Here is a 24,803-nt window from a genome sequence, read left to right as displayed (position 1 = left end):
CAAATAAAAAAGATGATAATTGAAAAAAAAAAAAGTTTTTATTAATTACGAAACAGCGTGCAAATTACTGCACAACTGGTCCATGAAAAAAAAAATGAAAGAATGGAATACATGAGATGAATTAGAACTGCCCTACACTATTGATGTTAGAGAGAATGGGGAGAGACTCTTGAACTCTACCCTTTTCTTGGCTATTCTTCTACCTGCCTTCCTATTCTTCCATACTAACCTATCAAATATGTCGGACGAAGACGGACTCCTATTAATATCAGCGGTAACAGGTGCCTTTCGCTTCTTCCACGGTTTTCCCTTTCGCGGTCTCCAACGCGACTCAGCATGCCGAGGAGACGGTGTTTGTGGTTCACTATCCTTGGCTGTTTGAGATCTGTTGAAATGAATGGCCAAAGAAATAGGATTCAAAAAATCATGCCAAAAACTGACCCAACCAAACCAGCGGTTAAGGGTCATGAATCTGTTGAGTAGGTCTTCACTCATAACATGAAACGACCAGGACTCCGACCCGCATGGACCTGATATGACCAGACCTAAACTCGACCGGTTTGATAAGTCTATCAACGACTATGACAAGTGAGTACAAATTATTTATATAAGACCGTCCGACAAAAAAAAAATTTGTTAAAACAACCTAATTACTTGTACATTTCATCGAGCCTGATTGTATAAATGTAAATGTGTTGGTTTAACAAATACTTGTTGACAAACCGTCTTCCAGAAGACCCAGCCCAATAATAGCAACAACATTACTTTTGCGCCTTAAAAGACTGACGTCCATGGCAAAGTACGGGAGTTTGTATTTACATGTGCTTACCCTATGCCGTGTCAAACAGAGAGGTTATTTTGAGGATGACCCATAACGAAAATCGTGTCATGAATTAGATAACCTAGCTGTTGCTTCACAAACCAGAAGCGTGAATAGTGCTTTGTGATTATTTTGGCTTTTATTCATCACATTTAAAAGCCAAAAAATAACGAGTGGTTGAAATAGAAATGGAAATCAAAAGACCTAGTCCCAATAAAAGAGAAAAATACAACTACTACAAGAATAAAAGATAATGTCAGATAGTGAGTATTACCTTTCGGGGTTAAGTGATGGGGACAAACACAATTTTCCTTCCATCTGTGGTTTACAAGCAGGGCATATATAGATCTCTGGAGGCGATACCAAGTTCACACAATCAAAATGATACCATTCGTCACATTGATCACAAGCAATCATTGGCTTCTGATCGTATGGCTTCCGACAAATGCAGTAAAGGACACTTCTATCACGCAGCAGCTGAAAATTGGAACTTATTAGGACACTTACTAAAATCAGGGGAAAAAAAGGAGCACAAGTTCTCATATGAGATGATCCAGTGATAGATTATCGAGAGACTAACCATATCACCAGTTTCCGTTTCTTTATTTCACTTTTTTCATTTTTTGTGGTTAATGGAAGGAAGGTATGAGTTGGGGTTTTAGTTAAATGGGTTAGCTTCACATTATATGACTATGAGAACATTTCTCGAAAGAAAATGGAGAAAAAGGTAAGAAACTTTGTACCTTAAGCTCCTTTTCAAAGTGGATAGGCAACCTCTCACCCTCACTAATGAGATCGAAAACTTTACACAACTCTTGATCCCCACTATCACCAGCAACCTGCATGTGTTGAAGTGTCAATTATGGATGCATTTTTGGAGAACGGAACGAGAACAAAATATATACTCCCTCTGTCCTCTGAACTTAACTTAGCTTCCCATTTGACTATATACAATAACCAAGTCGTAAGACGAGAAATGACCATATTTTATACTGTAGAAAGTATGTGTTACTTTTTTTTATTGAAAATTTAATTTGTGAAAGATTTTTTTATAATTAAATTAAATTTAGTACACTTTTCATATTATATATATATTTTTTAACATATTTATGAAGTTCGGTAACGTTTAACCCGAAAAGTCAAATGGGGAGATAACTTAGATTCAGAGGGAAGATAAAGGCAGACCTTCTTGGCTATTTCTGCCCATCGTGCACCAGCTTCCTTCATTTCTACAAGCTTTTGTTTAAAGTGATCTTCAGGAGGGACACTTATGGTTACACCCTGAAACATCAAATTCAGAGAAATCTCTGTTAATTTAATAATCCAAAATACAATATTATTTGAAGTTCAGCAGTCTAAGCCCAGTTCTACAAGCTTCTCTCCTTGAGACATATCTGAAATATGTCGCTGGTATTGATTCAACAGTCTAAGCCCAGTGCAAAACAATGGCATCCATGGTTACTGGAATACTTTGAATACTGCCACCTACCTCTTTCAAGTGGCGCTGAACCTGTTGCATCACAGGCTTCTGTGGGCCCTCAATCAACTTAGTAGCTCGAATCCTCCAAGAATTTCTAGCTAGCGCTTGGTCAAACTTACGTCTTGCTATTGGATCACACACCCCAGCCACATCCAGAGCCTGCATGCAATAATTAAAGTAAACCAGTTGCTTTATTATTTGATATATATCTGAGGGAGATCATTTAGGCCTTGTTTGGATAGGAAAAAAGGAGGGAAAGGAAGGGGAGAGGGAAGGAAGGAAGAGAAAAGAAGAGAAGGGGAAGGAAGGGAGAATGGAGGAGATGATTTTCCCTCCAAATCTTGCCTATGTTGGTGGGGAAATAATTTGCCTCGTAGGAGTAAAATGGAGGGATCCATTCCTCCCCTCCAAATCCCTCTACCTTCATTTTGCTAACCAAACAATGGATTTCTCATCCTTCCAATTCCCTCTCCTCCCTTTCCTTCCAAATCCCTCAATCCAAAACACACCCTTAAGTTAAGAGTAGCAACGCCAGATGGCCTACGAGAATTATTTATATTATTTCAAACGGTGTCAAATTTGACTGATACTTCACAATATCACATAGTTGTTTGATCGACCAAAGATGACAAATTCTACATTATATCTCTACTTACATTTTTAATAAATTAATGCTCCAAACGAAGTCAGATGTGACAGAAAAATACGGGATGGAGGTTTTATGTTCCAGAATCATCAACAATAAGTACCTTTCAAAGAATATAACCTTATGACAAGTCAGCCAGGCAAAAATTACCTTCAGCCAGGCAAAAATTACCTTCAAAGCAATTGTTAATTTCCTGGAGATGGCTGAGATATCCATCTCAAAGAAAGATAAGGAAGAATTCACTACTTCTGACAAGCAGACTCTGCATGCAAGAGCTTGATCAACAATCTCTAACAATATGTCTTCTTCTTCCAGCCTGTGAAGAGCAGTCATAATTATTCAATTGAGCAGAACTACATATACACACATACTGAAGAAAGAGTCTTGCAAACATCCAACCAAACATACTAAAGAAAGTGAGGAGACTGGAAAAAATTCAGAGTTGGTCAATAACCATTAATCTTTACATATCAAACTACGGTATAACAAAATAAAAAGGTACTGAAGTTTCGATGACCCATTCAGCCATGAGAAATATGTTTTGAGATCTCATGCGTTTCTCCTTACTCACACTCAATTTCCCTTCAAAGTTGCCAAACTCAACCTAGGTGCCAAAAACATCATTCAAAAATTAAAACCCCGTTACATTCAATCTTTCATGAGGGTCATTTTGCTCAGGCCATCACTCATAGTCATACGTGCCCTTTTAACAAAAACAAAAACAAATGCAATACTTCAACTGGCTCAAATAACAATGTTTTAGTAACAACAATCCCCCCAAGATCTATCTGACAAAGACAGTCGAATAGTTACAGCTTAGCCCTGAGAAATTAAATGGAAAATGGGAACATTTAAAAGGGTTCCAATACCAGAAGAATAGTTCTTACCTCACTGTGAACTTCTTAGCATCAGAAGACAGTTGGACAAGACTCTCCAGTTCTGGACGCTTACCTTTATATTTCTGAATCATTAACAGGCAAGTCAATCAAATACTGAACCACATAGCTAAATGTATGCTGGACGAAGGTAAATGCTCACCAAGGGACTGTCTTTACTTCGGCAAATCGAACCGCTGTCAACTAATACACAGTAGGGACATATGTAATCTTTCTCTATGCCAGAACCAACTGATTTTGGCACCAAGCATCTAAGGTGGTAGCTGGCCATCAAAAAAAAATATCTCCTCTAAGTTAGTTAGATATTACACGCACAGGAAAACAGACACTAGCACCACCAAAGTTGTTCTTGTTGATGCAGAGGAAAATAAATTTTTAAAGGTTCGTGCGAAAAAGCTAGCTTACAACACGCGTGTAGAGACGCAGATGTATTGGAAAGCATGAACTAAACACAACAAAAACATTATCACATTGCCCCCAAAGCCTCCTGGCAATGGCAGGGTAGGGGGATCAGATGTACATAGTATCACCTCAGTGTATATAACAGAAAGAGACTATTTCTAGAAGAACAATAATGAAAACTACATCGATTCAAAAGTTCTCTACACTGCATCAATCATTTGACTCACGTATATCAAAAGAAGTATCTTACCAGTCCTTACATGTTGAACAGCCGATGAACTCTTGATCATCGGAATTACTTGAGCATCCGGTACAAAAGTAACTCACTTTGGAGCATTTTGACTTCTCGTATATAAACAATGATCTATATAATGACTGCTTGATCTGAAAAGATGAACATTAAATACCAAATTTAGAAGTGGTACTCTACACCAACCCCCGCCTGCGTTAATGATGGGATATAAATGGAATTCTCTAAAAACCTTCAATAGGGAACTCGTCAATGACCCTGGCAAACATCCAAATACTTCCCCTCCTTTTTGCTGCCACGTCTGCACAGTTTCAAACTCAGAAATGACCACGTCTAACTCAGGACAGTTAAATGCATCCTTCCCAAGTTCCTGAAATAAAATCAAAGAGGCTGAGAGTATAAGTACACCAGAAGTAACACGCACTTCCCGAAAAATAAATAAAAAGGTACTTCTGAAAGGCAAATGAAGTTACCTTCCCTTCATACAAAAAAAAAAAAAAACCCCGCCTCCCATTTTCCTTCCCCCAGAAGAATTCGTTTATCCATAGTGAAGTGTGAAGCAAAGGGCAAACGTACGAACGTAAGTAAAATGAAATATGTAGTATCGGAACCGTAATCACCTTAAGTTGTAATAACATTGACCAGGACCGTTCACCAGAATCAACACTGAAGAAAGAGCGTGCTTTATCTTGCCAAGACCTACACTCAAGAATGCCAATCATTATTCATTACGAAAGAAGAACAGCAAGGCAGAAAGTATAAATTATAACCAAAAGAAAGTAGCAGAAAGGTAATGGAGCAATCAAAGATAAAGGTGAGGAAAAAGCACTAAACAAGAGATGATGTGTTTAGTAGAGACAAGAGAGGTTTTATAACAAACAGCTTTTAATGCGTTTAGTAGGTAAACATTGTAGACAGTCTGACAGCAGGCCATTAATAGATATCACAAATTAAAATCAATGGCTGGAAACTGAAGCTCCACCAAAAACACAAGAGCCATAAATGCCCATAATACGAGTTTCTTTTCACAGCACCAATTATCCCACCCCTGCAATTGGAGTTGACAAAGTTTAGCTTCCGAAATAAGATTGTAAACACTAGTCGTACCAATGGGAGGAGGCACAGTTTTGTTTGTCCAGAATAAAACCAATTGTTCACAGAAACAAGTATTTACAGATAGCCAAAACCTCCTCACAAAATGCAGCACCTCTACACCAAAAATGTTGCTCTCAAGATCCACCAGAGGATGTTATACTTCTCATGTAACTTCTCATGCAAGGATATTATACTTAACCTCCCTTCTAGGTAGCGTTACAAGCTTTGAAGTATAAGATTTCCAAATCATAATTGAGCATAAGACAACTTCTATTTTGGGGAACTTCAAATTAACTTTCCAAAAGAAAAGAGCAGTGACAAGAATGTTAAGTTGTTAACAAAGAAATTCTAATACCACAATGCAAACCTTTCATCTTTCCTTCAGAAAATAAGAATATTAGTTCGGAAATACAATGTCCACACAAGTCTAAAAAAAAAGATAGATAAACAGATCTATGAAAAACTGGGTGAAAACAAGTAAACTCACTTGTGTTTTTCAACTGCGTCTTTGAGTTGTCCAACTATTGATGGGAAGGAGATCAACATATCCTGATGATAAGAATTATATCATGTTCAGAGGTCCCAGGCATTCCAAAACTTAAAAGAACTAGACGCATACACAAGTTAAACTGGTACAAAGTTTCAACAAGTACAATAAATGTATAACCAATGGATCACCTGAGATTCCGTGAGAATATTCTCAGCATCAGATAAAAGAAATCTTCTACATCCTTTTTTACTACATGACACTAATAGGACTTCTGAGGCCCTCTTCTGCCAGGAAGCAGATTCAGTCAATGAGGCATAGAGAAAAGATCCCTCATACACGGCCGGAAGGACTTTCCTTTCTTCCATCAATTGCTCAATCTCCTGCGGATTGCACTTATGAATAGGTATGAGAGGAACACTTAAAAGAAGTATGTCAAAAAAAAAAAAAAAAAAAAAAAAAAAAAAAAAAAAAGCACACACACACACACACAAGGACGTAGCTCATATAGAAATACAGCTATCATCCGAAAATACTTTGTCCCTATTTGACTTTGGTGATCAGCCAATGCCAACTTTGACCACTAACTTCAGTGACACTGTAAAATTTATCAATCAATCAATAATCAATACTATATATTAATTCCAGAAACCAAGGGACTTCAATGTAATTAAATAAATCTATACAAATTAATTATACTATATAGTTTTAAATCGACCTGATCAAGGGACTTCAATGTAAATATAATATAGTTTTGGTTGAAGTATAAATTTAGAGAACACCGGAATATGGTGATTTTCCTTAAATAAGCATGCCCCACCATAAGTATAAATATGTTAATTATTTTAACATAAACAAATATAATATAAGTATATTATATTTTGGAAACTGCTAAAATGTAAATAAATCAAGCTAGATTTCCAAAAAATATAAAATTCCATAATTATTTCGATTTGATTAATTTAACACATACATGTAATATATTTAATGCATATATGTAATATATTTATTAAAGTAATAGAAGTAACATTGGATATAGTAATATGATAGTAATCACTCATTGGATGCTTAAATAGTAAAAGTAATTCTGTTAGTAGGGAAAAGAATTGTAGTAACATTAGATATAGTCAAAGTAACAATATTAGCAGCAAGAGCGAGCGCGAGTAGTGAAATTATCAATATTTATGTACAAGTAGTGAAAGTAACAATAATTACGGCGGGAGTAGTGAAAGCAAAAGTAGTAATAACGAATGTAATAAAAGTAACAATACTAAGAACAAAAGAAAGTATATATGAACAATTAACTAACCAATCGATTTAAGTAAAATATTAATAGCGGGAGTAGTGAATGTGTCTCATAATTTATTTCATTGTAATTTTAAGATATACTCCGTATCATAGAAAAATATATTAATGATAAATTTATGAGTTACGCAATTTTAAAGTAGTTTTAGTTAATTGAAAATAAATTTTAATGCTAAATAAAGGTAGCCCGGGCGAAGCCGGGCACCCATACTAGTTGAGTTTTATTTATCAAACCAGACTATTTTCATATGCAATGTTTCAGAAATTGTAATTACTGAAAACTCGAAAAGAAAAAGAATGTTTTTATCGCTTGACCACCAAAGTCAAAGGAACCATATAAACAGGAGGGGGTAATATGCTGCACACAAACAAACATAAGCAGGGATCCCGTGACTACCTCAAGTGAAGGAATTTCTTTGGAGAGCAAGAGGACCCTAGAGCACCATTGCAAGGTTGAAGCAGCACTCCGCAGAATGGAAAACTCAGAAAAGTCAAACCCTAGAGAAAGGCCAGCAGCTACAACAGTTTCAACCTCAGATCTTAGCTTATCAATGTCTGAAGTTACATCTGAGCACTGTTTTACTAAATAATCTTTCCTATTCAAAAGCTTCTCTACATCCTTAAGAGAGGAATAAGCAGAGCATCTCCATTCCTCGCAATTCCTCAGAACATTTTCAAGCAACGCTTTCTCAGCAAATGCTACTCTCAAAAGCTTTGACTTAGAAACTTGTTCCTGGCAATGGTATTCAAAAATAAGATCAGGCTGCATAAAGCTCTATTAATATGACTCTGCTACAACAACTAAATGCAACACGGTGTTCTAATTACAATATCGTGTCAAAATGTCAAAGGATCGGACACAATACATCACCTGCAGCCTAAATGGAGAACAGATGCTCACCTTTAATTCGTCGAATGCCAACAGGGAAGTTGAAGCAGATGATGTTACACTAGAAGACTGTAGAAAGGACTTTGAACTCTCTAGCCAGGCCTCTGCAGCTGACATAGCATCCTTGAGGGCAGGACGAGAGGGTAGGATGATATTTATATCCTCAGATGTCCTAATGCATAAACAAATTTGAACTCATTACACAAAATGTTCAGCTAAGATTGTTTTATTAAACTCTTCACAAGTTCACCTTAGTATAGCAACAACATTACCCCCAATGCCTCAAAAAAAACTGAATACCCCAGTACCTTAAAGCATTCCTTAAGTCTTCTAATTCCGAGTCAGATGCCAGTAAATGCTTAGCTCTTTTCTCCCAAGAAATCGCTGTAGTAAGGATTTCGGAAAGCGAAATAAAGAGTTCTTCCAGTTCAATCTGTAATCTGGCAGAAATCAAGATAATATATGTCATTGAGGGCAAATCACGCAAAACCGATACACGTAATAACTAAAGAAGTTACAAATAACTACCTATGAAAATTGACCATACCCAAAATCCCAAATAACTTCCTTTTATATTCTTCTCCCCAATAACAAAATATTATGACCTGCTTGCATAAAAATAGATACCGGTTCACGTATTCATCTGAGCCAATTGAATTTTTCTCCAGCCAAAAGTTGCTTTTTCCCTCCATTTTGAGCCAAGTATGTGACCTTATTCCAAATATCCCTTTTCCTCTATTCCTACCCCTTTAAACTCGTTCATTTCCTTCCCCGGAAAAATTACTACCTACATTCTTCAACATTTTAGCACTTGCCATTATTGTCCTTCCGTTTTTGCCAAAAAAAAATCATTTTTGCAAATGTTACCTACATTTCAATCCTCTGTCTCTCCACTTCTCATTTTCTCTCAAAAAATCATTTTTGCAAATGTTACCTACATTTCAATCCTCTGTCTCTCCACTTCCCATTTTCTCTCACTCTCCCCATTTCAGCATTTTTTCAAGATTTGAAGAACCCTAGATTTCCATCTCATAGCCCCAAATTGAACAAAGTTATTTTGCAGCAAATTAAACCAATGATTAACAATCTCAAAACATTTCATCAATGACAAGCACTGAACAACAGCAAAAACATCACAAGTAACACCAACCCCACTACAATTAAAAGAAACAATAACATCAAATAATAGTGTGTAGCTTTAAATAAATATCAAAGCTTATCCTAATTCATTAGGTATTAGGGTTTCAGCGAAAACTATAAAAAAATTATGATGAAGCTTAAATATTCTATTATTTTGCATTACCCAGAAATTTAGAAGAATATGAAGGGAGAGGGAGGGAATGGAAGTGTTTGACTGAGTGAATGATACTCCCTTTATTTTCCTTTTTTCTTCTCATTTGCTTTTTGGGGGGCAAAGCATAAAACTTTGACCGTAAATATATTGGAGAACAAATATTATTAAAACCTAAAACTAAAATATTCACATTTATTATCAAACCATCTTTCACAAAATATTATTTTCGACAAAGAAAGTAACACTTACATGTCGAAAATTACGGTCAAAGTTCCGTCTTGGAGACTCTGATAAAGCAAATACTCCTATTCATGTAGGGTTATGCTCATTCATGGACATGATTTACTCAATCATGGACATGAATGACCATTATACCCTTGTCATTTCTACACTCTCATTTTCCATCCTATTTCAATTCAATAAATCTCTCAATCTCTCACACCAACCAAACTAGCCACCGCACTACCGAAACACCACATCTCCTCTTCCATACCGTCGGTCAACCCCTTAAACCACCTGCGCCACCAGCCCCACCCATCTTCAAGCTTAGTGACAAAATTTGGGATCAATCTACCAGTAGACCCATTCATATTCAAGTGTAATTACTTAGAAAGTTAGAAGTAATCAAATTATTCCAAGGGCACTGAACAAATAAAGGAGCTAATGAAGAAGGTGCATATCAAACTCTACAATTTAATCCCATTGTTTCAAAATCTAAAAGAGCCAGTCAACGAATTACTCCAAAAAAAAGAAAGAAAGTGTACTACATAAAAAACAAGAGTATGATGATGTAATGACTGATGATGGAATCAACAAGAGTATCAAATTACATGTCGTCTGCAATAATTTTTGTAAACCCTAATTTTATCTAACCCTACTTTAATTACTACAGAATTTATTTATCTAATTTGATACACATAATGAATTATTAAAGTGATAGTGAAATAAGAATCGTTATTTGATTATGAAAAATGAGATTAATAATGGAGTAATTTGATGATAATTTGGTTAGTTTTAAGAGGTAGAAAAAGGGAGAATTTTTTTGTTCATTAGAGTAAAAGGGTAAGATATGGAAAAATTATGGCAAAAAGTCCATAAAAGTGTAAAACTAGTACATGAATGAGCAACAACGTTCATGTAGATGTTTACGCTTTCCTTTTTCGGCATGTTCAACTAGTTGTTTACGTTTCCTATTTAGAAAACTTTTAACGTATACACTTGCTAACTTGCCCTTCTTTCACGGCCTTTTCAATCATCCTTCTCAACTCTCAACGCCCTTATCAAGCCCAACAGCCACTAACCACACTTATTCTTCTCACCCACCACCCCCGCCCAGGCACCCACCACTTACCGCCCTATACTTCATCATCAATGACACCCAACTCGTCAGAGTTTCTTCCCAGCTGCCGAATACAACCTTCCAACTCGCCGGAATCACACTCACATGCCGGAAAACACGTACTCCCTCTCCGAAAGCCAAAACCCACCCTTGAAAATTCCAATCTCTAGTTCTCTACTCTGCAAAACCCAGATCTAGGGTACGAATGGGGTGTTTTTCGAGGGATTGAGTTTTTCGCTGGTGGAGTGTTTTTCGAGAGTTTTGTTTTTTAGTGTTTTCAGGGTTGGAAGTCTAACTCTGGCAGAGTGTGGTGGTTGAGCAGTAGGTGGTAGGTGCCAGGTGGTGAGGGAGCTTGGTTAATGAGGTGAGGTTATTGAAAACTGGGGAAGTGTGAGGGTGATGAATAAGGGGCATATGGGTAAAAACATCTCTTACATAAAAAAATAGATCCAAACTCCAAAGTCAAATGTAAACATCTACATGAATAGGAGGGAGTAGGAAGGAAATAGAGAAATGGAGGGAGTACCAGTTAGAGGCTTAGAGCGCGGGAGGATGCAGTAAATTAAGGGTAGAATGGTCAGTGCACAATAAAATGATGAACTCAGGTAAAGTACTGAAGTGGTATCTATTTGAATGCATAAATGTCATAATTGGTATGCAATTTGGAAGACGAAAAAAACTATAACAGGGAGTTATTTAGAAAAAGTTGGCTATCATAGGTCATTTACTCCTAATTTTTCCTGATAACATAAACAATAAAGAATAGAATTTTAAACAAGAAAGTGCAATCAAATCCAAAAGAGTGTCGAGAGAACCATACATAGAAGCTTCAGATAACACTTGCTGGACAAATTCTAGAGACACTTTGGTCCGGCGAACCTGTGGATAAACCATTTAACCAGAGTTAACACTCATACTGACTGACATAATTACCTCATCTAAAAATATCATTACCTACGATAGGACCACTTCCGCCTAGAGGTAAACAGGCCAATCTTTTTGGTAACACGATAAAAATATTTCTCCTTCATCTTAAGGTGATGAACCTTTTTCATTTTACTTCTCTCTCCTCAAGTTCCAACCCACCACCACTCACCCCACTCTTTAACAACCTGCCACCACCACCAACAAATCCAACCACAGCCCTCTGACCACCCTTACCCACCAACAGAATTACCCACTGCCAGCGACTGTACCTGGTATCGTGGGAAAGAACCTCCCTATCTCACACGCGGGAACTACTATTTAACCAAAAAATGGGGTTTTAGAGTACAATTTCCCTGACACCGTTGGATCCCAAACCAATTGACACGCTAATGGGCTTGGGGAATGATTTAAGTGAGGTGGTCACGTGATGGTGTGATAAGTAGCCGGTCTGGCTAGCCAGGATATGCGTTTCCCGGTGACGATGGTGGCTGGAGTGCGGCGGATTTGCCAGAGAATAAAGTACATCTGGGGTTTTTCCTTTTTCATTTTTACTAATTTAGATTATGGTTTTATACCAAAAAAAATAAAAAAAAAATAAAAAGATAAAAAAATACCATAGATATTAGATTAAGTGTAACAAAGGAATAAATATGTTGTACTCCGTATAAAAGAAATGATTTAAGTATCACTACACATATTTTAGCGTCAAGCTTTGATAGACTCACTTACCCTTAATGCCTTTTCTCTGCAGCTTGCTTTCTTAAGCTCATTGTCAACAAGAGCCAACTCATCAACTTCAAAGAGAAGAATCAAAAGTTATAACTACGTTGACCTTGAGACTTCTATGTTCTAATTTTACCACAAAAGAAGCCCCATCAAATATAACTGAAAAGTAATTTTCCACAATAAAAGCCTTCATGTCAAAGTAACTACCTTGAACTCTCAGCTTTAAGCCATCTTTCTGAATGCATCTTAAATCTTCTAGAACACTTTCCTGATCCTCCGTTGCATGGCCATTCAACAAGACATGCTTAAGCCGTGAAATCCAAGAAACAGTATCACTGTGATACTGACATAGTAACTTCAGCTCTGGAATATCGACTACAATCGTAGCAAACTCGTCCACAAGCAACTCAAGGTCCTGCAAGAGTACACAACGGAAGCACTAAAACATTGAACTCTATGACTCTATCCACAATTAACTTCCATAGTTGTGTGCGCTGCTTGTCGACCAGACAAATAATCTTTTTTCAAAGACACACCTAAAGCCCTAATAGAGTCTCGGCTCAACAAAAAATTTGAAACAAACCTCCAAGGTGATTGGTCCTTTTAGCATTTCATTGCAGCGAGCCTGACAAATATTGGCTTGCGCAATCAGCTCCAAAAGCTTTTCTTTTTCAGGAAAATGTACTTGAAGCTCCAGCATCTAAGAAAGAAAGAAAGAAAGAAAGAAAGAAAGAAAGAAAGAAAGAAAGAAATGAGAAAAAACAAATGAAACATTTATCAAGGAAGCATTAAGGAGGGTAGGTTCATCTTTCTAACCTCTGATTCCAAATCCTCAAGATATTTGATATCAACGGAAGCAGGGCGTTTTTCTAAAATACATTTTCTTGCATTTTCAAGCCACGCCTGAACATAATCACACATAAATAAATACAATTGGGTAAAAAGAACCAAATAGCAAAACTCAAAAATTTAAAATAAAATCGTAAAATATCACTCTCCTGTGAAACATATTCTTGTCCACAGATAAGAGCTCACAGAGATGCCACTAGCAAATATTAGAAAGGCTCCCAAGATACCAATCATGTCAAGGATCGTCTGGGAGAAATATTAGATAGCCAAGAGTTCGAGTAGATACCCTACTCAAATATTCAGTCTACGTTGCAAATCCAGCCTCCTCAAAAGGTAGGATCCAGACAAAATTTGCTGCTTGCATTATAAGGGAAATAACAATATTCCAGCAGAAAGCAAAAAATTAAAGATTTTCTCGTAAAAGAACATATGTGGCACACGCCTCATTGGGAAAGCAATTAGCCACAAAAAAAAGGTATCATAATGAAATTGAACTCCCCCTTCAAAATGCAAAAAAGTACTGACATTAAACCATTCTATTTTAAAGGGTTCAAATCCCAAAAAAAAGGCCCAAAATATTGTGTATTTTAGCAGACAAACTAGAACGAGAAAATTGTACCTTCAGAGCGAAAATCTTTTCCCCAACCTTTTCACTTTCTCGGATATAGACTGGGAAATGGGAAACTCGGCCATTCAGATCTTCCAAATCAGTCATCTAAATGAAAAAAGACAGAAAGAACATAAATCTAAATAATAGACAAACTTAAACGCAAATCAATCCGTGAACCAAAACGTGGAACCAAATCATTTGCTAAATTAAGAGCCATGCGCAGAGAATTACAGAAATTGTAGATTCTGAGAGAGCAATATTAATTTCCTGAATTAAAGACTGTGCTTCTTCAGAATAGTCCTGAAAAGAAACTTGACACTCATAAGGATCCACAAGGACTGGTATGAGGTACAGAGTCGGCAATAAACAGGAAGGGTAAATAGTGAACCTTCAATTTTACATGTTCTGGTTCATTACAAGGAAAAGGAACACGGGTTAGCAAACTGTTGATCTGTTCAAAGTGAACTTTCTCCATAACACTGCAACCATCCTTTGACCAGCTTTGGATCCCTGAAAGACACTTCCTTATGCCCTCAGCCCAATCCTTTGCTTGAGTTAAATTATTAACCATATCCCGCACCTAAACAAGACATGTATTGAAACAATAATATTCACTTGTTAGAGTTGCAGAAAACAGATGTTTTCCATTACCAATGGAGTAATCGACTCACAATTATTCATCTTTGCAATATGATGGAATCAAGTAAGTGACTCACTACTGCCATTCTTTACTGTAAATTTAGGTGACGCAACAAAACATGTTTCCATTTTTAACGAACCCAAATACTTGTTCTTTGATAGGAATAGGCAAGCTAGCTCAACTTATTGTAAAGCAACAGTCATTCGATGCAATTCTCAATGCATTTCCTCCCCTTTTATTTCCCTCCTACCCTATATGTCATCCAAATTACAAACAAGGTTGACGGTGAACTCAAACTCCGCCTTCATCAACTAAATTTTGTTTGCCTCTAGATGTGAAGCCAACATAACATAAACAAATGAAAACATTAACCTCACCGGATCCATTTCCGGACCAGCCCAAAGGAATTGTTGTGCTTTCTTCAAGGCATTGGTATAAGCATTTGGGGAAAAGGGAAGCTGAAATATCTCGCATGAGCTCAGAAGCCACTCTTCAGCAAGTTGAGCAAGAGTTACTTGTTTACCCTTAACCTAGAAGAACAGAGCTAAGTTAGAAAAGACGGAACATTAAACCAGTTTTGGAAACAAAGTGACGTAGAACTGCTTATTTTCTATCATCCTTTATCCTCATGATATATGAGTACTGATACAATCTGTAATCGAACTGATTATAGTAAGTCATCAAGTGAAGTGTACATTATTTCAAGCACCTGTGAAGATAGAGAATAACATTAAAGCACCAAAATTGTAAAAATATAACCAAACAACCTCAGTCTAACGTAAAAGCGATCAGCTGTATTTCCAAGACAGCTTTATGTGTCCCAAGCAAAAAAAAATAAAAAAATAATTAGTTTTCCAAAACTCCATCCACATGAGCATATCATACATGCCATACTACAAGCTGGTAAAAACAACTCCCATATTATTTCTACTGTCAACATTTCGAGTCTGGTCAAAAAAAAAAAAAAAAAAAAAAAAAAAAAAAAACGTGGTACATGACAATGATGGAGCTACGACCAACTACAAGTTTGATAAATTTAAACTATTATATTGGCTTTCACATCAGATGTGCACGCTTCTTGTGCACAGATATACTCGAATCCGTTTCATCAATAAACATGTTTCAAGCTTCTAGCTACTTTCCTCAAGAAATACATGCAATCAAAAACATTGAACAGAGTGCAGGCAACAACAACCAACTACACTAAATTAGTAAATTCTAACAGAATTCTGAATAGCTAATAGAATAAACAAAACACAAATTAAATCACGGAATAGCTCTGGGTCCGGCAGAAGAAAAAATAGACGTAAAGAAAGAACTTCAGAGGATGCTACATCACAGGCCATAAATGAAGATCTAGTCTGCCCAAAGCCTTGCGTATGACTTTACGAATCACAGTAGAAAGGTAATACCGTACTAACATATACAGAGGAAAGAGATAGAAAAGGGACAACGTTGAATAGGAAAATTGTAAAAATAACCTTTTTTGATAAAGAGCCGGAGTCAGTGGAGCACTTGAACTGCCTTGGTAGATTACTCAATTGTGGATTGTCGCTACAACAAGAAATAGCCGACTCTGTCAATGAAAGTAGCTTACTCAATTCAGCAAGAGAATGTCGGTATAGGAGACGTCTTTTCCTTGGATTACATTCACAGAGGGGTTCCCAGTGCTGCAATGAAACATAGACTTGCTCAGTGAACCCAACAAAATACAAACACAATAAGAAATGCATCCACCCTGCTGGACTAGCTATGTCCCTTTTGGCATGAGAACAGAAAACTATACCACCGTTACCAAGATAACCCCACAGGCCACACCACCTCAATATATGTGTGAAGATGAAAAAGAACAATATGTAAATGACGTCCGCAGTACAACAGATGCAACAACTTCAGACAACTACATCATGTGAAAGAGATGACTAGTTTGCTATCAGATTCACTCACTAGCAATTCAAATCAACAAACCTCATATGTATGGGTAGGAGAAATAAATAACTCATATACCTCCAAACACACAAAAGTCAGCGGTCGGCAGCGGCAAATAACAGCTGAAAGATAAAGATACTGCTGGCAGATTATGCAAGTAGGATCCTGCAACAACAGAAATTAAATTAAGCATCCTACTAAACAGGATTAGAAAACATATCAAGTTCTGAACTCAATATAGATGGCTGATCCAACTAACAACAAATACCTCCACAATCCCAACATAATCAGGCTGCTTCCGAGGAGACATTACGAATGTTTTCACAAGACCCTTTCTCCAAAGCCGTTCTCTCCACATCTTCTCCTTACTAATTACTCTCACTAATTCTTTAATCACAAAAGGTGCAACCTTGGCATCACAACCAATCTGCATGTCACCAGAATCTAATCACTGGTTGCCCACATTGATATAATCCAAACGAGATAAAGAACAGGGGAAAAAAGAAAGCACCAGGCATACGTAAGCCAAACTATCTCGGTTTATGCAGCCCTCAATTTTTAAATGGGCGGCACCCTTTAGCTTGTTCTAATAATTTAGTTTATTACTGTATTACATTTCAACTTAGAGTACAATTAATTACAGAATCTTCATGCCAATAGCCAAACCATAACATTCTGGCTTTGACTATAATATAATACCAAGAGTTTGCAACACGATTTACTAATCATTCCATTTTCCTCTAAAAGTATATCAGCTAGTCCTGGTACTTTCATTTTTTTCTGATTGGTAATATAGGAATCAACTTAAAGATACCAAAGGGTGATGCTCATGAACAAAAAGACGCTAAAGAGGTGATGCCCGACGTCCATATGCCATATACAGGAGGAGAGCAAGAAGCAAGCTCTTAAGCTATCAAGAGTAATAAATGTAAACATCCATTTCTACGCAGTCAGTCCGAGTATTGAACCTTAGCTACCACAAAAAGCAGTTCTTCATGAGAAAGAACAGCAGGCTTATGAAATCGCTGATAGAGCTCTGATCCAAACCCTCCGTATGGCAACCAGTCAGCAGGGGCAAAATTGACAGCCTCAGCACAGTTTAATCCTAAATTATCATAGATAATGGAGAATGTTAAAGCTCACATCAACATGAAACAAATGTTAACAAGATAAAGAAGTACTCTTGGCAGACGAAACAAATATCTTAAAGTTGCTTACCGAAGTTGAAACCGCCATGATAAGATCTAGGAAAAGTGATAACAAAGTTTCCTGGCTCCTTCAGAGGTGAAGCACCAAAAGATGAACAAGGCCATTTCGAAAGCACAAGCAAACCAACAACGAGAAATCATAAGCTACTAATGAAAGCAATACAGAACTCAAGGTGATGTACAATAATCAATCAAAAGAACCAAAGGAAGCTAGCCATGTCAGAAACGAACCTAAAAGAACCACACTATTGGAGTCTCTACACTTGCCTAGTTACTTAATTGAAATAGTAAATCGCATCAAATAACAGCAATCTATTGAGTTGAAAATTGTAAGCACATTGTAAGCACATTGAGGACCTACACTTGCAACGTCCATCATTGCAAATTTGCAGCCTAATGAAAAAACGAAAGGACTAAATTTTTCATGCTTGCCACTACACTAACAGATGAACCAGATGCACTAGCTGACGCTGAACAAGAGGAATACATATTCAAACACCATAAGCACAAGAATGCTCATTCAGCCAAACAGTGGTATAAATACCATTATCTCGTGAACAAAGAACAGTTAGAATATTACGCGCAAAAGAAGTTTACTAAATAGTTATCACATGTAACAGCACACCTGGAGAACGCTATAAACGGGAACACCACTTTCTTGTAAGACAGAGGGATTCAACATAGTGACAAGTTGGAAGAGTAAATCAGGTTGGGCATCGAAAAGATCAGGCAGGCAGCTGCGCATAACCTGCCAACAGTAAAAACCACTGGTTATCGCCTTTTCCAATGCTAATACGGCTGTTATAAGGTTAATTAAGAAAAGATGGATGTGTTTCAAAAAGGAAGAGGAAAAAATAAAAGTAGTTTAGCCATTAATTTTATCTTTTCAGGGAAATGGGGAATAGTTATAAATGTCCTAGTTACGAATAGACCAGTTAGTTGGCATAAATACAAGAAATTTTCAGCCTTGATATTAATTAAATAGAACCATTTTCAGCACAGAATCCTGTATATATATTACTTCGTACTACATTTTCACAAGACCTAAACTAGACAAAATTTTAGCTCAAATATGACTTTTCACAACAAGCTGCAAGGTCATTGTATTATCATTCATATTATTAAAATAAGACATGTATACTTAATCGAAGAAAAAACTTAGATCATGAATTGTAGTAAGACAATTGGAAAATATCATCACCAATGCCCATTTTTTTTGTGAACGTGTATTAATAGTTTACATTATTATGCACCAATACATATAGAGTCAACATTGGAGAGAGCCAACTCGAGAGTTATACTATTTTGATTGTGAACAGTTCATAATTTCATACTCCCTCCAATTCAGTGTTTTCTTCCCTTTGTTTTGGGGCACAAGAATTAAGGAGGGAGTTAAAGAATGAATAAACAAAGATGGTGGGGTTTGTGGATTGGAGAGAGGAATGAATAATTGGGAATTAAATAAGGAATTGTGAGTTATGTGGGGTATGGTGATAGGAGAAAGGAATGGATAAAATAAGAGTAAAAGTTAGGTGGGGTTTGGTAATAGGAGAAATAAATGAATTAAATAAGAGTAAAAAGTTTCCAAAATAAAAAAGGGGAAGAAAATCTGAATAATCCGTTTAAGGAAATAGGGAAGAAAATAGTGAATAGGAGGGAGTATTATTCATGCCAACTTTCCTATTAAAACAAGTCAACCATAAAGTTATACTGCCTCAGTATTTACTGCCATGCTCTCCCAGATAAAAAAAAACGATAAAAAGTTGGGAAATATTACTAATAACTACATCCTCACCACTTTGTTCTTCCCAATTCACTTTTAAGTTGTCTCCTAGGAAATACTTGTGACCGTGTTTTATTACACTTGCAAAATAACATTTTTTCTGAAAATTTAATTTTATAAGATTTATCGATAACAAATGTAACTACGTAAAAATCATGTTATAAAATTTCATATTTTTTCGTACATTCATGGTCAAAGTTTGAACTCTAAAAAGTAAATGGGAAGAAAAAAGTGGAGGGAGGTAGTATTACTTACTCAAAAAGAAATGATTACAAACTAACCTTCTCGAATGCCGGAGCTTCACAGCCAGGAACGCTGTACCAACATTTAGGTTCTCCCCTGAAGCAGGTTACAATATTAATGATATCTACAAATTAAGAATTTGTAGCTGAAGAAGAATCTACTTTTGAGACACATTCTACAGGGTACGCATAAAAACGGTAGCGACAACTAACAGCATGAATCCTAACTCACAGCCAATAACTGAAAGAGGAAAGACCAATACGGGGAAAAAAAAAAGAAAAAAGAAAACAAATGTTTCAGTCGTTCAAGTGGACCATCTATCTACGACTCCGTGTGTCACTAGCAAGTGGCAAGATTGTCTGCAGTTTGCTTTCGGTCTCAGTAAACAAGAGCAGGTAGGTTAGGGAATCCCACACTCATTCTCCACCATATAAAACATGTCTAAAAGAAATATGAATTATTGGTTAGGTCCGACCAAAATGGAATCCGTAAACTACCGGCAGGGATAGAATTACAAAAGAACCATCAAACCCTACACTTCCGCCAAATCAAACCTAGTCCCACAATCCTTTGAGGAGAGAGTTGAATTGAGGTTTTGACAATTCAAAATGAACTAACCTCATCGACAAATTTTAGCTTCAAAAATACGGATTGCACAAATCAGGCTTGCATACACTACTTTGACTGGTGACCGGTTAATCATGAAGTAAAAACTCAAGTTTCAATCCCTTCCCCCCAGCCACTGTATTAGACATAGTACATTGAAAAATCCACAAAGTGACACTCCGTGCCCCAATGCCTGATGTTAAGATTTCTCTAGTCTATCTTGCTTAATTTTTTATTGTAATTTCCTTTAACTCTTAGTATCATTGGCAATTCTAGGGGAGTGCATGGGTGCACCTGAACCCCCGGAACTTAGAAATATAGCCACTTTTGTTGTAGAAAATATCAGCTTACTTGTCCTGGCAAAGTGGTTGCAGTGTTACTGTCCAAGTCAGAATACCTGGGTTCGATTCTTTTTGGGTAGTTTTACTTGAGCATTTTTTTTTTTTCTCTTCTCTCATAAACACTTATCTCACGTCTGTCATTTATATTTTATACACAACACCTACTAATATATTGCCTCATAAATGCCAACTATGTTTAGTTCTCAGAGAATTAAGTATTTTTTTTCTAAGTCATAATTTAAATTTAAAAATTATCATTTTGTCAAAATATTACACTTGTATTTTACATACAAATAAATATTATCCACTTGGCATTTTTCTAGGGATGAAGTTGAGGTGACATTTAATCATTAACAAAAGACAGTCTCACATGAAAGTAACTAAGGAAAATATTTCTTTTAGTTATTACACTTTTACCCTAAATATTCGTTACATCTAATTCGAGCCAGATTGACGCAATCGTAATTCTCACTATTAACTTGATGTTTTCTGATTTAAAAAAATTCCGCACCCCCTTGGTCAAGATCCTGGAATCGCCCTGCTTAGTACTTAATTCGTTCACCATGGATTTCCATGAAAACTAAATCCCATGTGAGTTTATACTCGCTCCAATTCTTAAAAAGGGTTCCACATTTCCTTTTTAAGCAGATTCACTGGAAGCTTCTACTTTGTAGCTAACCAATTTTAATGTAAATGACTATCCTACCCTCATTCCCACAAGAGAATACCACCCACCTCTCACCCCCATTGCACCACCACACCCCCCACGCACTTAACCACCAGATTTCACCACCCTCCCTACAGCCCTGCCACATCCATAACCTAACCGGCGACCAACGGACCTCAGTCGATCCAGCCGCCCCTTTTCACACTCTCTCCACCAGATCCATGACCCCACGAACCCTTGTCGATCCAACCTCCCACTACCCTCAATAACTCCATCCTAACCGGCTCGATGCACCCTCAGTTCAACACAGCAATGCAGCAGACGACTCCAGCACCCTCGATCCACTCCCCTTCAAACCCACCACACCTACGACTCATCACCATAATCGACCCACTAGACCCTTGACCTAAAACCACTTTCAAACCAAACATCACAATAGATCCCCAAAAGATCTCAAGAACACCAAACACAAAAGCCACCATATACCCAACCAAGTGTCTTAAACCATGCAACGGCAACAAAGTGGAAGTGAGGCATGAGGAAGTAGGGTAGGTCGAACCAGGTGGAGCTTGGGTCTTGGGAATGGTGGGTGGCTGGGGCAACGAGGAGGATGTGAGAATATGGTTGGGTGTAGAAGAAAGAAACAATGTGAAGGTAAAATTGTCTTTCTTTAGCTCCCTCTTAAATCTAGTCCATTGTAAAGTGGGACCTTATAAAGATTTGGAGGGACTATAAAATATGTTTGGGTGTCAGAGTTCATACTCATAGGAGAATTGCAATTCATGTGGGAACTCTCACATAGGGAGGGGGGGTTTGGTAAGTAACCCAATGCTGTTGTTGTATATGGCTCATAATTAAACTCGATCTAGTATATACCTTCTTACTATCTAGTAAGAAACATATTTCTAGCTGCTAATCCTACATTGGATCATCTCATAGAAGTTTCAGAGAAGGTGAGGGGAAGTGGCAAAGTAAGATCCTCTGACAACATTGGGTTTATCGAATTGCTTTTAAACATCGCATTGAATATAGAAAATTCACAAAATCACATATTGAGACTGAATCACGTACCAGTGATGATAATTCATTGAATAGAAGCAGTGATCTTCAAAATGCCAGCAGAATGCAGAAAAGAGCATGCCAATATACAGCCAGGGAACCATAACACCGGCAATATTATGATGTACAGCTCGAAGCATTGAACCCTTGAGCTTTGGCAAGTTATTGAGATTCCAAGGACTGTTGCAATACTGATCCCAAACTTCAGCGTCAACTGATTCAGGTCGATGATCATTCGAACGAGGAAACCCACTTCCATAAACAGATGTATCCAAATCACTACCATACATGACTTCAACCTCGCCCAATGAACCCTCTACGATTTCCCAAAACTTTTTCTCTAGCTGCATTCGTGTACAAGATGCAGACCCAAACCATTTTTTCTTGGTCCTGTCAGCAATCTTCCTAAAAGCTTCCAAAGAGTAACATTTTCCAGGAACGAACCCAAAACTGTCTTTATCGGAATTCAGACAATCTAGACAATACCAATTGCCTGGCGGAATGGCATCCAATGGCGGGGAGAGGCAATAAATATGCCATCCCTTATTACATCTATCACAAAGAAGCATAACCTCACCATGCAAACCACTTTCACATTGTTCACAGATCTGATCGTGCACCTCTTCTTTCTGTGGGGCAGTCACTTTGACACCCTCCCCACTGTTTTCCTTGCGTCTCTTCTTAGAGCTAGTAGAATCTAATTTCTGATCACCTTTCATATCACTCTCTGCCCTTCTTTTACACCCATAGGGCTTCCCATTATTCAACTTATTATAATACTCCTCATAATCACACAAATGCTCCAAGTACAACTGCCCTAACACATGCTTCGCACACTCTGAGATCTTACACCCGAGCCTCACAAACCTAAAAACCTCCCCCCATTTCTTCTCCTTAGCAACCTTATCATACCCACCGAACCGCTTAACCGCATTAAACAACTTACACAAATCCAACTCCTCCCCTTCAAAAATAACCTTCCTCCTCAACTTCTTCCCCCCACAATGCTCTTCCAAAAACCTATTATACTCCAACTCAAAGGTCTTGGAATCACACGAGGCCGGCCGCGCTTGCAGCTGATGAATGGCCTGGGTCTTAGTAGGGAAAGTAAACTTATTCAAGTCTAACGCAAAAGGCGGTTTCCAAGTCTTAGGCGGGACGATCTTACAAATCCCATACGGCTCAGCTTGTTCCCTAATCTTATAAATATATTCCAAGGGTTCCTTAAATTCCTCCTCACTAGGGTAATATACAGGTGCTAAGGGGATATTCATTGACCCATTATTACGATTACTATTATCATTATTCGAAGACGAAGATGCTAACAATGATCCTCCAATCCCACCTCCTTTCTCTACTGCCCTTGGTCTACCTTTCCCCATTATTATTACTCTTCTTCATCAAATCACAATCATCATAATAACAATAATATCACAACAACAACAACAATAACAATGCAATCAATTTAATCAATTCAATCAAACAGATACAACATTACATTACAAATTCAACCTAAATATTGAAATTTCTAGGGTTTGAGCATACCTTAAAAACCAATTAAATAAAAAAAAAGAAATGTAAATAATAATTTAAAAAAAAAAAAAGTATGATCCGAAGGTTAAGAAAGGATTAAAAGAGAGAGAGTGTTTTTCGTGGGAGATTTGGTTAAGTTGTTAAAGAAAAAAAAGAGAGAGAATAAAAAAGTTTAAAAAGAAATAAATATATATTTAATTTTAGGGTTTATGATATTTGGAATTTGATTAATTTTTTCCCCAAATCGATTGAATTCTGTGTGCTGTTTGTTTTTCGGGTCTAATTCAAAGTACTCGGTCAGACCGGGCGGTTCGGGCGAGGTAAGAATTGAAGCGTTAATTTAATGAACGCGCGATTATGGATAGGTTTTTAGATGAGGGTGTGAGTTTTTTTAAACGCTGTAGATTTGAGCGTGAGTTGTAAAGTTTGGGATGAGAGTGGTATTGGTAAAAGCGGTTGGGTTATGGAGTTGTTCGTAGGTTTTTTTTGTAAGGGACATGATGAGGCTGATGACAGGGGTTGTGTTTCGTGAGTCGTTGATTTTTGAATAGACAGTGGAGATTATATAGACCTTGGTACTTTGTTTTAACCGTTTGATACCTGGTATTCTCGTGTTTTTTGAATTTTTACGTGGTGCCTCTCGGTTTTAAAAATATTAGTCTTATGCCCGTGCAAATCGCACAGGATGCTATTTTAAACATTGTTATTAATAAAAATAGTAAAACGGTTTTGTCTCATGTATATATATTTAATATTTGATATTTTATATATGGATTACA

General features: G+C 37.0%; 1 protein-coding gene across 2 annotated transcripts; it reads right to left on the bottom strand.

Moving 5' to 3' along the window:
• Nucleotides 1-23: 23 nt before the first annotated feature.
• On the bottom strand, nt 24-24,562 carry LOC141638496 (lysine-specific demethylase JMJ17-like). Of its 2 annotated transcripts, none has more exons than XR_012542096.1 (33): nt 22,504-24,319; nt 19,857-19,914; nt 18,418-18,540; nt 17,803-17,860; nt 17,553-17,689; nt 16,853-17,011; nt 16,663-16,749; nt 16,137-16,325; nt 15,033-15,185; nt 14,404-14,595; nt 14,247-14,315; nt 14,025-14,120; nt 13,373-13,459; nt 13,140-13,256; nt 12,764-12,971; nt 12,560-12,624; nt 11,724-11,782; nt 8,579-8,710; nt 8,283-8,442; nt 7,779-8,114; nt 6,268-6,459; nt 6,077-6,138; nt 5,115-5,193; nt 4,727-4,864; nt 4,505-4,628; nt 3,985-4,105; nt 3,834-3,907; nt 3,118-3,262; nt 2,310-2,459; nt 2,006-2,101; nt 1,564-1,659; nt 1,095-1,297; nt 24-385 (listed from the first exon to the last, which is right to left on the bottom strand). XR_012542096.1 is itself a non-coding variant. In XM_074447909.1 (33 exons), the coding sequence occupies exons 1-33, from the start codon at nt 23,871-23,873 to the stop codon at nt 133-135; spliced, it is 5,598 nt and encodes a 1,865-aa protein (XP_074304010.1). In that variant the 5' UTR covers nt 23,874-24,562; the 3' UTR covers nt 24-132. The 2 variants fall into 2 exon arrangements, 1 of the variants encoding a protein (XP_074304010.1); XM_074447909.1 differs by having other exon boundaries at nt 4,495-4,628; nt 22,504-24,562.
• Nucleotides 24,563-24,803: the final 241 nt, after the last annotated feature.

The sequence above is a fragment of the Silene latifolia genome, unplaced genomic scaffold (assembly GCF_048544455.1).
Source record: "Silene latifolia isolate original U9 population unplaced genomic scaffold, ASM4854445v1 scaffold_20.1, whole genome shotgun sequence".
Classification (NCBI taxonomy): domain Eukaryota; kingdom Viridiplantae; phylum Streptophyta; class Magnoliopsida; order Caryophyllales; family Caryophyllaceae; genus Silene; species Silene latifolia.
This window is presented reverse-complemented; position numbering and strand designations above follow the sequence as displayed.

Coding starts and splice junctions, on each gene's coding strand:
- LOC141638496 (XM_074447909.1), bottom strand. CDS start 23,873: ATGGGGAAAGGTAGACCAAGGGCAGTAGAGAAAGGAGGTGGGATTGGA. Junction 15,186..16,136: donor CCGGCTCTTTATCAAAAAAG/GTTATTTTTACA, acceptor CTGTTCTTCTAG/GTTAAGGGTAAACAAGTAAC. Junction 13,257..13,372: donor TTGAGGATTTGGAATCAGAG/GTTAGAAAGATG, acceptor TTTCTTTCTTAG/ATGCTGGAGCTTCAAGTACA.